At 31.7% G+C, this 13168-nt stretch overlaps 1 protein-coding gene across 3 annotated transcripts in view; it reads left to right on the top strand.

Moving 5' to 3' along the window:
* The window catches only part of PTPRK (protein tyrosine phosphatase receptor type K), a 721956-nt gene that overhangs the window by 390772 nt on the left and 318016 nt on the right, over positions 1 to 13168 (top strand). For all 3 annotated transcript variants that reach the window (XM_074187554.1, XM_074187553.1, XM_074187555.1), the window contains one exon: positions 1289 to 1404. In XM_074187554.1, the coding sequence (XP_074043655.1) occupies positions 1289 to 1404 (116 nt within the window). The remainder of the gene's footprint in view (positions 1 to 1288; positions 1405 to 13168) is intronic.

Here is a 13168-nt window from a genome sequence, read left to right as displayed (position 1 = left end):
GCATAGGTGTGACTTTATAGTACTAGGCAGAATCTAGAAACAGAAGGAAAAAAAAAACTGCCAAATATAGTAACTAGCTTTGCCTATTCTACTCCAAATGTTCAGATAGATTCTTATGTCAAATTAGAATGCTGATTAATGTCGCTTTTAGCACACTTCATTATACATGATTCTACATATTATGGTCTATTTGTTAAAATCTGATCTTTTTTCAAGTAGGCATTCCTACTTATCTCTTGGTCAAAAAATATCCATTAAACATAACAATTACAGAGAATTGTTAAAGCAAGATTTCCTAACAACTGATTGTAAGAGGACTTATATTTTCCACATGAATATTGTATGATCACTTGAATCCCATAAAAATAGATATTGATGTCAAAAAAATACTTTGGCATATAAACAAAAATAGCTAAAGAATCACTGATGACATAAACTTTAATTTCCCAATATTATTATATTTAAATGAGCCTAAATATTTCCTAATTGAAATAGTTTCAAGTTGATATTTTAAAGAAATATATTAGAAAAATTTCAGTTCTAATATATAATTGTACAAAAATATGTCAAAGAGATATATAACTCACATATCTTTCAACTATAGGCATTACTTTTGTCAGTCTAATATTTCATTAGGTCGACTTTCTTAAGGCTGTGCTGCCATAATGATTTAGTTAAAACAAAGTGTTACCATACTTAAATGACACCTGAAATGCCATTTTCTTGGTAGCACTAGATAGAGAAAGCTATGGCAATTGTACTGTCTGTACTGGCAGTAGGAAGGAATGAAAGAGTGACTAATTAAATGAGGTATTTAGTTGTCTTTGCCATTAGTGTAATTTTTATACATCAGATAAGATTGAATTTGTTTCTGAGTGCTATCATTTTTTTAACTTTAACCAAATGCTTTTGATACTGGAGTCTGTTTTTCCTTATTGCAGTTTGTAGTGGTTTGATTATTATTCACTTAGGATTTTCAATAGTTGTTACCCAGCCATTATTGAATGCCCATTATATTTACAATGTTGTATTGGCTATGGTAGAATATTTAAAAAGCAATCAAAGGTACTGAAAGGAGGGGAAAGTAGATTGTTAGAGAGAGAGAAGAAAATATTTTTCTTCCCTGTGAAGAGAATAGAATATCTCTTGAAAGATTAGAACATGTTTTCAAGGAATTTATATTGTTCTATTTGAGAATTAACAATTTTGTTAATCTTTGAGAAATAAAAATGTATAATATGAGATTCCATGTTAGTTGTGATTATCTTTTTCCCCCCTCTCTCCATAGATAAATCCCCTCATTTCTTGAGGCTGGGTGATGTAGAGGTCAATGCAGGGCAGAATGCTACATTTCAATGTATTGCCACGGGGAGAGATGCTGTGAATAACAAGCTGTGGCTGCAGGTAAGGCATACTAGTCTCTTGGGCCAGTGTGGATAAATTTGATTATGAAAATGCATCAAAGCCATAGTAGCACAATTTATATTTTAATTCACTTATTTTATCATGCAACTTTACTCAGATTGGCTTGTACTGATCTTCTGAAGATTCATCCTTTTCCTTTCTATCCACTTAAAAATGTGTTGTTATGAAGGAATTTAAGTATTTTGTTTTCTAGTTCTTAGTTAAATCCCATTATTCTTCCAATTTCTTTGTATTCAACTTAACAAAATAGTTTCTTAGAATAGTTGGAAGTAAAAAAAGAAAATTTCTTCCATTTTAAAGTATTTCACAAACTAGATTTACTTGAGTATGGTTCATAAGATGGAGAGCTGTCAGTATGATAAATTGCATTTTGAAAAACCTTTAGGGCAGTATTTCTACAATGTTTCGTCCAACAAAAGACAATTAAATTGTTCAGAGTTTAGCTGCATGATGGATACACTCAGATCTCTGGGTCAAGGTTAGTTTCATTGAGGGATCAGTGCACAAATTATGCAGAATAGAATAACATATAAAAATTAAATTTTTAAGAATTACATTAGCCAAGGTAGAGATATATTTTAAATTAAAAAAAACCTTGGAAGAAATTTTCAAGAAGGTATGAATAGAATGATTAATTTGAAATTCATAGACACTGATTAGCTGGATTACCCTAGGTAAGTCACAAGTCTTTGTGGACCTCATTTATTCATTTATAATAAGTATGAAAGTTTGGTTTTACATAGCTTTAAGGTTCCTTACAGTTCTAAACATATAATTCTATGATTTTATAATACTTTAACTCATAAAATCTTAGAGTTAGTAGGGATCTCACGGTAGGTATGATCTAATTCTTAGATGCTTAAAAATTCTTTTATATGTATAGCATGTTTGTCTAACTTTTTTTTGAAGATAGAGATTGCAGATTATCATTGTGCTTTTCCTTAAAGACCTTTGCTTTCTGCTCTATCAGATCATTCAACATTTGGATAGCTTCAATTATTAAGGAGATTTTCCTTAAAAAGGCCTAATCTGCCTGTCAGTTGATGGGATAAGGCTTTAATGTAGTGAAGTCTATTTTAACCTAATCAACTCAAAATATAATAGTCTTAAGTCATAGGATGAAGAAAGAATATATAGAGATGGGGAGAATAAATAAATGGATGTTTCTATAGATTGCTATTCAGAGCACCTGTGTCTGTTTCTATTTATTATCACTTATGTTTTAATTTTCTGAAAAAATCAAGATTACCGTGTGCAGTATTTCTGAATTTATTGTCGATAGAAAAAGAAACTTAAACTTTTTTTTCCCTGAAGAATCTCAGTACTTTTAGAACTTGTATAAAATTGAAATGATTCTAGGCTTCAAGATGATTTCTGACTATGCTTTTCTCTTAATTTATTGTTATACAAATGAATCCCACCTATAATATTTCCAATAACCTTGTGTGTGAAATGTTTGAATAAATAGAAATCCGGGGAGGGGGGCAGTGGCAGCAGGGTAGAAGGGCATGATACCTGCCTTTTCATATTTGAAAAGTTGTCATGGATAAGAATAATTAGATCGGATTCATTTTTTCCAGTTCCAGCATTGGAGGTATGCAAGTCAAAGTCCTAAAGAGGTATTGATGGTTTTCACATATTGATTATCAACTTGATTATGGTTCTTATTGCTTCTGAAAGATAAATTCATTCTGTGACATGCTCCCATATTAGTGATGGAAAAACATTATCTCTTTGTTTGGCAACCTGTATATTTTGCATTGAAGAAAAAAGAATTGAAGCTCCTATGCAACTAGTTAGAACTACAGGCTGATGGATTTTTGGTTTATTTTGAAGAAACACATGCACACCTATTATCTAACCATTGTATCGCTGTGCCTCATGAGTTAACAAATGATAGGATGTCTCTACCAGCACTAGAACCCCTCAAACCTCTTCAGTCTTTTCATCTGTATTTAACACTGGCCAGTTCTTATTTACAAGTATTTATTACTTAATAGCTTTTATTTTTAAATATAGTATTTTTATTTAAAATACTAATTTCATTTTTAATGACTATATAGATTTATTTTTCTCTTTCATCTCCTCTTCCCATTTAGAAAAAAATTAAATTATTATATATGCATAATCATGCAAAACAAATTTCTACAATGACCTGTTTTCAAGAATTTTGTCTTAATTTTTTCCCAGTATATTACCACTCATTCAGAAACAAGATAAGATTTTCATGATCAAGACATCATCTAATCTTTCAAAATTGTAACCATTGCATTGCCACAATATATAAGTTCTTTCAGAGTTGTTTTCTTTATGATGTTGTTACTGCATAATTTTTTCCCTGCTTATACTATTACCCCTCTTTAGTTCATGCTTTTCCCAGAATTTTCCAAAAAAACCCAACCCATATTATTTCCAGTGATCATTTCCAAAGAATCCTGTTACATTGATATATATATATATATATATATAAATATATATATTTTGGCCACCCCAAAAAGAGGCACTATGATATGCTGTTTTTGAATGAGAAATACCCTCTCCAAATTCATGGTCAACAAATATAACAAAAGCAAAACCTACCTTGTTTCCATATTTTGATCAACTATAACTGTAGTCACTTCATTCTTTTAATTATCTGAAAATTTTTCTTTATATTCTTATTATTCATTGTCTTCCTTGAAGCTTCCTTCAAAGATCTTTTTCAAATTTTAGTGGATAACAATTCATTGAAATTTCCCTCTGAAAATAGTTCTTTTTTGATCAACACTACATCCTTCTTATGAGTTGTTGCATATATGTACCATTCAAAGTGTATAATTGATAGCAAAACAATAGCATCCCTTTGTTACAGATTACAGACCTATTCAATTTCTCAATTGATCTATCCTTAGAAAACTGCTGAAAATCCCATAAATGATTCCCACAACTGCTAATTCTCCTTGCTGTAGATTGACAGAGCAGAAATGGTGTCAGATATTTCAATCATCTTTCTTCGTTCATTTCAGAGACAGAACATTGGATTAATACTTTTTTAAGGAAAAAAGTGTTCTTGAGTTGACTTACTTACAGTTTGTGGCAATGTTGAATCTAAGCTCCCTTCTATTTCACTGATTCTCTAATTTCTTGATGTACTAATGAAGAAGAGAATACATCTTTAAGTTATTATCTTTGGTAATTATTCTCTTAATATAGACAATTGATTTGCCACATCTTTACTGATATAAACTTCAATTATCATGTGATATAGTGCATTTGTTGCTTTATTTTAGTTTAAAATTTAATATCAAGGTCTTAAATTTATTTTTTATCTTCATGTGTCAGGTTCTCCTAGCAGCAAATATTATCCTTAGATTTACCCTGCTACTTTATTTGAACTACTGTACATCTTCTGTCCATTGTTCATTTTTTCCTATTATAGTAATAGACATTATTTTTTTTTATTTTGTATTCATTGTCTTTTGGTTTGGGGTGGGGGGACATGATGAATATTGGGGATTTCCCTGACTAGATAATAGGAATTTCTCTCTTCTACCTTCCAGTTGCTACTGTTTTACTATCTCATTGAGTCGTAACATTTCTTATAACATCTGGCATATATTGACTGTTTTCTTATCTGTTTACATACACACACACACACACACACACACACACACATATATAAGTTTTTTATTTTTTTTTAAGATTTTGGGTTTTACAATTTTTCTCCCAATCTTACCTCCCCCCACCCCACCCAAATGGAAAGCAATCTGTCAATCTTTATTTTGTTTCCATGTTGTACATTGATCCAAATTGAGTGTGATGAGACAGACTTCACATCCTTAAGGAAGAAACAAAAAAGTATAAGAGATAGCAAGATCAGGCAATAAGATATCAGGGTTTTTTCCTAAATTAAATGTAATAGTCCTTGAACTTTGTTCAAACTCCTTGACTCTTTATCTGGATACAGATGGTATTCTCCATTGCAGTCAGCCCCAAATTGTCCCTGGTTGTTGCACTGATGTAACGAGCAAGTCCATCAAGGTTGAACATCACCCCCATGTTGCTATTAGGGTGTACAGTGCTTTTCTGGTTCTGCTCATCTCACTCAGCATCAGTTTATGCAAATCCCTCCAGGCTTCCCTGAATTCCCACCCCTCTTGGTTTCTAATAGAACATTAGTGTTCCATGGCATACATATACCACAGTTTGCTAAGCCATTCCCAGTTGAAGGACTTTTACTTCATTTCCAATTCTTTGCCACCACAAGCAGGGCTGCTATGAATATTTTTGTACAAGTGATATTTTTTACCCTTTTTCATCATCTCTTCAGGGTACAGACCCAGTAGTGGTATTGCTGGATCAAAGGGTGTGCTCATTTTTGCTGCCCTTTGGACATAGTTCCAAATTTCTCTCCAGAAAGGTTGAATGAGTTCACATCTCCACCAACATTGTAATAGTGTCCCAGATTTCCCACAACCCTTCCAACAATGATCATTATCCTTTCTGCTCATATTGGCCAGTCTGAGAGGTGTGAGGTGGTACCTCAGAGAAGCTGTAATTTGCTTTTCTCTAATTAATGATTTAGAGCAATTTTTTAAATGGATATGGATTGCTTTGATCTCATCTGTAAATTGCTTTTGCATATCCAGTGACCATTTGTCAATTGGGGAATGGCTTTTTTTTTTACAAAAATATGACTCAGTTCTCTGTATATTTTAGAAATGAATCCTTTGTCAGAATCATTAGTTGTAAAGATTGTTTCTCAATTTACTACATTTCTTTTTATCTTAGTTACAGTGGTTTTATCTGTACAAAAGCTTTTTAATTTAATGTAATCAAAATCATCTGGTTTGTTTTTGGTGATTTTCTCCATCTCTTCCTTAGTCATAAACGTGCTCCCCTTTCCATAGATCTGACAGGTAAACTAGTCCTTGATCTTCTAATTTGCTTATAGTATTGTTTTTTTAATTTCTAAATCCTGTAACCATTTGGATCTTATCTTGGTAAAGGGTGTGAGGTGTTGGTCTAATCCAAGTTTCTTCCATACTAACTTCCAATTTTCCCAGCAATTTTTATCAAAGAGAGAGTTTTTATCCCAATAGCTGGACACTTTGGGTTTATTGAACAGCAGATTACTATAATCATTTCCTGCTGTTGCTCCTAGTCTATTCCACTGGTCCACCACTCTATTTCTTAGCCAATACCAGACAGTTGTGATGACTGATGCTTAATAAAAATTTTAGGTCTGGTAAGTCTAAGACACCTTTTTGTTGCACTTTTTTTCATTGAATCCCTGAAAATTCTTGACTTTTTTATTTCTCCATATGAATTTACTTAAAACTTTTTCTAACTCATTAAAGTAATTTTTTGGAATTTTGATTGGTAGGGCACTAAACAGGTAATTTAGTTTTGGTAGAATTGTCATTTTTATTATATTAGCTCTACCTATCCATGAGCAGTTGATATTTTCCCACTTATTTAAATTTGATTTAATTTGTGTGAGAAATGTTTTACAGTTGGGGTGAAACAAGGGTGCCCAATATCACCACTAGTATTCAATATCGTATTAGAAATGTTAGCTTCAGCAATTAGAGGAGAAAAAGAAATTGAAGGAATTAGAATTGGGAAGGAAGAGACAAAACTCTCACTCTTTGCAGATGACATGACAGTCTACCTAGAGAATCCTAAGAAATCATCCCAAAAACTACTAGAAACAATTAGCAATTTTAGCAAAATTGCAGGTTATAAAATAAACCCTCATAAATACTGAACTTTTCTATATATGTCTAGCAAGGTACAGCAGGAAGAGCTAGAAAGAAAAATCCCATTCAAAGTAACCTCAGACAATATAAAATACCTGGGAGTCTATTTGCCAAGACAGACTCAGAAACTTTTTGAAAAGAATCATGTTTATTTTTAAAATCACACATCTGCTCACCTTCACTCAAATAAACTATATCCATTATTAATGCAAACCCTGAAATATTTTTTCATTATACAAGAAAGAATGAAACTATTCTCTTTTTTGTATAGAATTTCCAGTGAAAATATTTTTTTCAACCTTAGAATTTTTGAAGTAGGCTTTAATGTATAGCATATCACTGCTATAATTGTCTCAAAAGATTTCACTTATCAATACTCATTTCCCAAGGGAAATTCTAAGATCAATTTTCTTTCCATGAGGATCATAGGATCATATGATGATTTGATCCTATAACTAGTTATAGAAGCAGGGCATGACTTTAAAGTTCAGCTAATTGAAATTCACTCATTTAATAAATGAGTTTTATCACATAGGTGAGGCATCTAATGTTTCATATGTAAGAATTAGAGCCAAGATTAGAACCATAGTCCTTTGATACCAAATTCCTCTTTCATTACAATGTCCCTGTCTTTCCTATAACATAGTCTGCTGTGTGAGGCATTTGACTTTAATTTTGCTTCATTTATTTAAACTATTTAATAGTTTTTCTTAATCAATTTTCAGGAACTCATTGTAAGAGTAACTATTTCTTTTTAAAAACATTTTCTAATTTAAGGAAATGGAGCTAAGTGACTTGCCCAAGGTCACACAGCTAGGCAATTTTTTTTTGAGCTTTTTGCAAGGCAAATGGGGTTAAGTGGCTTGCCCAAGGCCACACAGCTAGCTAATTATTAAGTGTCTGAGGCCACATTTGAACTCAGATTCTTCTATCTCCAGGGCTGGTGCTCTATCCACTGTGCCACCTAGCCTTCCCAAGAGTAACTCCTGCTAATGTTAAACTGAGACTGGAAAATTGTTTTAGAAACAGTTTGGTGAAAGGGTACTTTCATGGAATAGTAAATGGCCTTCTACTGATCTTCATGGTTAAGGAAGAAAATTTTCCATCTCTGGAATTTTCAGTTTTCCTTAGTTTCATAAGATGAAAATATGTGCCCCATTAAATTATTTTCTGCATTAGAAAGAGGAAGACTATTATAGCTATTGTGCTGTGAAATTTAAAATATCAACATTGATGAAACAACTTAAAAGTATTAAGCATAATATCATATTTAAATTGAGAGACAAATAATCCCAGAATTTTCAAATAGCCTAGTACACATATAAAGTACTGCTTATTTACTCTTTCCTAATATATATAGTTGGCATAATACACCTCTGGTACTAATTAAAATGTAGTAATCCTTTAAAGAGAAATAAATTAATAAATAATTTTATGAAGTCAAGCAGGTTTGATGTTCTGTAAATATACTACCATCATGCTACTTAGCTGTTTTCTTTGGAAAATTTTTTCTTCCAGTTAGAACTGAGATCAACAAATCTTAGGTCAGAACCTTAGGAAAAATAATTCAGATCTCAGTAGAATACTACCCCAGTGCATTCTAATTTAGTTTCACTCTGAGCTGTGCCCCAAAGGGACACCTACCTTTTGAAATAGTGCTTGCAGAGTCCTTAACAATCTGAATAACACCAGACTCTTAAAGGTCTTGGAATTATATTTGAACTTCATTTTGAAAATCAATGTAATAGGTGACAATGATCATGCTCCCCTGGTGTGAGAATTGTATTCATTCTCTTCTTCGAAGCTTGTTCTATCTTATGTCCCATATCTTCTAGGATCAACAAATTTGCTTCTTCTCCACCTGATACTTATATTTCCTTTCACTTCCCTTCCTTCAAAGACCAGATATTGTGAAGATCACGTAATTCTAGGACTGACTAGTTACAAATTAAGTGTATAAATATACTGCCACCTTTATTCTCTTTTACTTGACTGAGGAGAATTTTTGAGTTTTTATGAAGGTGGAAAAATAAACCTATATGTTGTAATGACATGCATTAGGTGGAATTCACTGGATGATTTTTTTAAAAAAAATTGTATTTTTAAAATTTAAATACAAAAAAGACAAAAAAAAGTTTTCTATGTATACAGCAGAATGTTAAAAAAAATTCAATATAAAACCATAAATTTCCATTTCATACTGTTTTCTCTTTTGAAAAATTATTTAATGAATACCAAACACCATTTTCTAAGGTATCCTTCTTTACTGATTTATTTTGTTCTTTGCACTGTAATTTTACCTCTTTGCATTGTAATTTTACCTTTTTTCTCCTTCCCCACTCTACCCTAGATAATGCTATCATTAGACATAAAATATACACTCATATTTATATATATATATATGTTTATGTTTATATATACAAAAAAGCATACTCTTACATATATTCACATACATATAAATGTATATATGTAAAGCCATTTCATACATCCACTTATCAGTTCTTTTTCTGAATATGAATCGTATATTCCTTCATATGTCCTTTGTAGTTGATTTGAGTATTTATAATGTTCAAAATTACCTAATTCTTCAAAGTAGTTCTTAGACCAATATTACTGTTGCTGTTTCCCATTTTCCCTTGTTTCTTCTCATTTCACTATTCATTTTTTCATGCAAGTCTTTTAATGTTTTTTCTAAAATCAATCAGCTAATTACTTCTTATAGCACAGTATTATTCTATCACAATAACTGACGATTATAAAAGTAAAGACCTATAATGGGTCCTTATTTGTTGCGAGACCTGGCCTTGAAGCACACTATCCTAATGGAGGTAAAACTAAACAGCAATTTCTGGGTATTGAAATACATATGCTAAGGCAAAATTGGTAGACTATTTATGAAGATATATGAAGAACTGTTAGTATGTTTCTGATTTTCTAGAAAGTCTTATAAAAGAACCTATTCTCTTGAATGGTTATTTTTCTGTTGCAAATTATTTCTGGAATTGTTGCTTTTCAGACTCAGGTGGGTTCTCATCAAGTATTGATGGAAGGAGATTTACTGGATGATTTTGTTTAAGCTTTTTAAAGGTAAAAAAGCACCAGTTATTTCTAGTATTTTCTGTCTTATAAAGAAAACAGCTTTGTTAAAATCCTACTCTAAAATACAATTAGATTTTGAAGATAACTCTTAACTTTTGCAAAACTCAACTAGATCACCTACTCTTTCTCATCCAATTAAAAAAAAAGCATCTCAATTTATATTCAATGTGTAGTGAAACAGTTTAGAGATGCACTTTACCAAGTTTGGAGGATCTAACCAGTACAAACTTGGATGAATTTCCTTGGCCAAAGTATGAAACCAACTATGTTTATATATACAATAGTTATATTTATGTATTTATATGTTTGGAATGATTATGTCTGTATCCAGTGTTAAACTATTGATTAAATCTTAGCTCTTTTCAAGAATGAAAATAAATGTAATAAAATTTATATGTGTATTAATTTTCTTCTAACAATATAGACAAAATTGACCATACTAGAACCAGATAATGTCATTCCATGCAGTGGTAAATTTGTCAGAGGTGTGTGTGTTGTGTGTGTGTGTGTGTGTGTGTGTGTGTGTGTGTATGTATCTTCTTCTCATTGTTTCTTACTGCTTTGGAGCCTTTAGTAAAGTATCTCTGATCCTCAGTCTACTTATCTGTAAAAAAGGGACTTGATTTGTTGACCTCTAAGGACCCTTGATGATCAGTGAAATGCTAAAACACATGTTATCAAATTGAATATATGAATAATATCAGACAACCAAGGTATTTTCAAAAACAAAAAAAATTGTTAAATTCATTCCTTTTACTGTGGGTTGGGATGTAGGTGGAGTCAAGGATTATGACTCAAATTACTGTTCTATTTTAAAAGAGTACAGAATATGTGGACACCTACATAACAATTTAAAAATGTCCTTTTGCCAGAACATCTGTCAGACCATATGCCTTGGCTTCAGGTTTAGTGTAGATAACTAAACACTAATGACTTCATCCATCATTTTGGAGCTTGGCAGGGATGCATCATTGGATCAGGCAGAGAAGTTTGATTGCAGATGTAGTGAATGTAGAGTATGGGGGGGCATTCTTTGGTTAGTACCATTTGTTTTGGTGGCTCTGAAATGAGGCTGTTTATTGTATAACTGGTAATCCTATGCAGATTGCCATCAGAACTGTATAGTTGGGCCAATCTGTCAGCAATTGCTATGGGGGCTTGGCTCACTGCCCCTTCAGTTAGTCTGCCAAAACAGGGAAGTCAGCCACCACGTTGCCCTTGGTGAAACTCATCAGTGCTAATGGAGTGTGATGCAGCCAGTCTCCCAGCCAGAGGAAATGTCAATTCTCATGGAGTAACAGATAATTTAAACAATTGCCTCAGAGTAAAAATTAGAGAAATAAAATTAGGTAAATGTGATGTGAAAACTTCAAAAATAAAAACCCACCCCCAAATAAAAATCCATTAGCAAGAGGGTAAAACTAACTCTTATTTGTTATGGGTGAGTTTGTATACTTAATCTAAAACTTTTGATCAGTGATGTTTTTTCTTATTAGGAAAGTTTCTTATTCTTATGATGACAATTAATATTAAATATCACTGTAGGTCAGGAGCTGTGGGGCTTGTGTTAGTGTTGAGTAGATAGAAGAGTTTATGAATACAGTAGAACTTCAGTATTTTTCAAATGTTGCATAACATTCATTCACAACATTATTTCTGACTCACATTCAGCAGCACACTGTTGTCCTAAAAAGGACATTAATAGCATCATGTGGAGTTTCAGGTTGAGATTACTATATTTTCATTTGTCAATATCGTAAATCATTTTCTACTTTATTCTAACAGAACATTTAATACTACTCTAACCTTTTTGTTTTATAAGAAGATTTTTGTTTATCTAGTTGTTATTAGTATAAAGGTTGATCAAGGAATTAAATTTTAATTTGGTTTAAAAATATGCAAAGTTAGTTTGGAAATATAATCTCAATTCATATCCTTAAATCAACAAATTTATATTTACTCTATACAATAAATATTTTACAATATATTATGCTGTCTACAAATTACATGAAAGGAGCTATTCCTAATGAGTTTATACTTTGCACTGACATAAGATATGTACTTAGGATTCTGTAATATAGCAATATGAGATAATGAATGATCTATGTGATTGGGAATCTTTCATATAAGGAGTGCTATGTATTCAGGCTAGAGAAGTAAATAAATTACATATATATATATACACACACACACACACACACACACACACATATAGTAATCTACATATATATATTAAAATTCTCAAGCATATCAGGGATCAGTGGCTTAGGAGAACATGCATTAAAATTAAAATCCAACCTATTTTGCTTACTTAAGTGATATTGAACTATATCCCTTTTTTGTTACCTCAGTTTCCTTGAATTATAAATTTCTCCACTAGAATATATACACTTTTTTCCTAGCTGTAAAGCCTATATTATGATTTGATTGAAAATTTAAAATTAGAAAAAATCTGAATTGTCTTGACTGGTAGAGGTAAGGGAAGGAGTAAATGTGATCAAAAAATAGGAGACAAGAATGGTATAGAAGGAAGAGAGTTGAGGATGCTTACTTAGCTAGAGTAGAGGTTTCAGATAATTTGTTAGGAATGCTTCACAGGTAAGTGCTAGAGTTGAAACTGTTCCCAATGCCACAAGAGTGAAGCAACCATTCATTTTTTTGATAATCATAAATTCAAAAGTTTGGCATTTAGGTAATTTGTCTCACGGTTGGATGTAACCTCAGAGAGCATCTAGCTTAATCCATACTTGAAAATGAAATCTATACTTTGAATTAATAATAATTAATAATATCCTAATAAAATAAGTGTTTAGCCTTTACTCCTGCATTCTGCTCATTCTGCTTCCAGATAGCAGATCCAAATGCCAGGACAAGTTCCCTTAACATTAAACTTAAATGTTGTT

The sequence above is a fragment of the Macrotis lagotis genome, chromosome 5, assembly GCF_037893015.1.
Source record: "Macrotis lagotis isolate mMagLag1 chromosome 5, bilby.v1.9.chrom.fasta, whole genome shotgun sequence".
Classification (NCBI taxonomy): Eukaryota; Metazoa; Chordata; class Mammalia; order Peramelemorphia; family Peramelidae; genus Macrotis; species Macrotis lagotis.
This window is presented reverse-complemented; position numbering and strand designations above follow the sequence as displayed.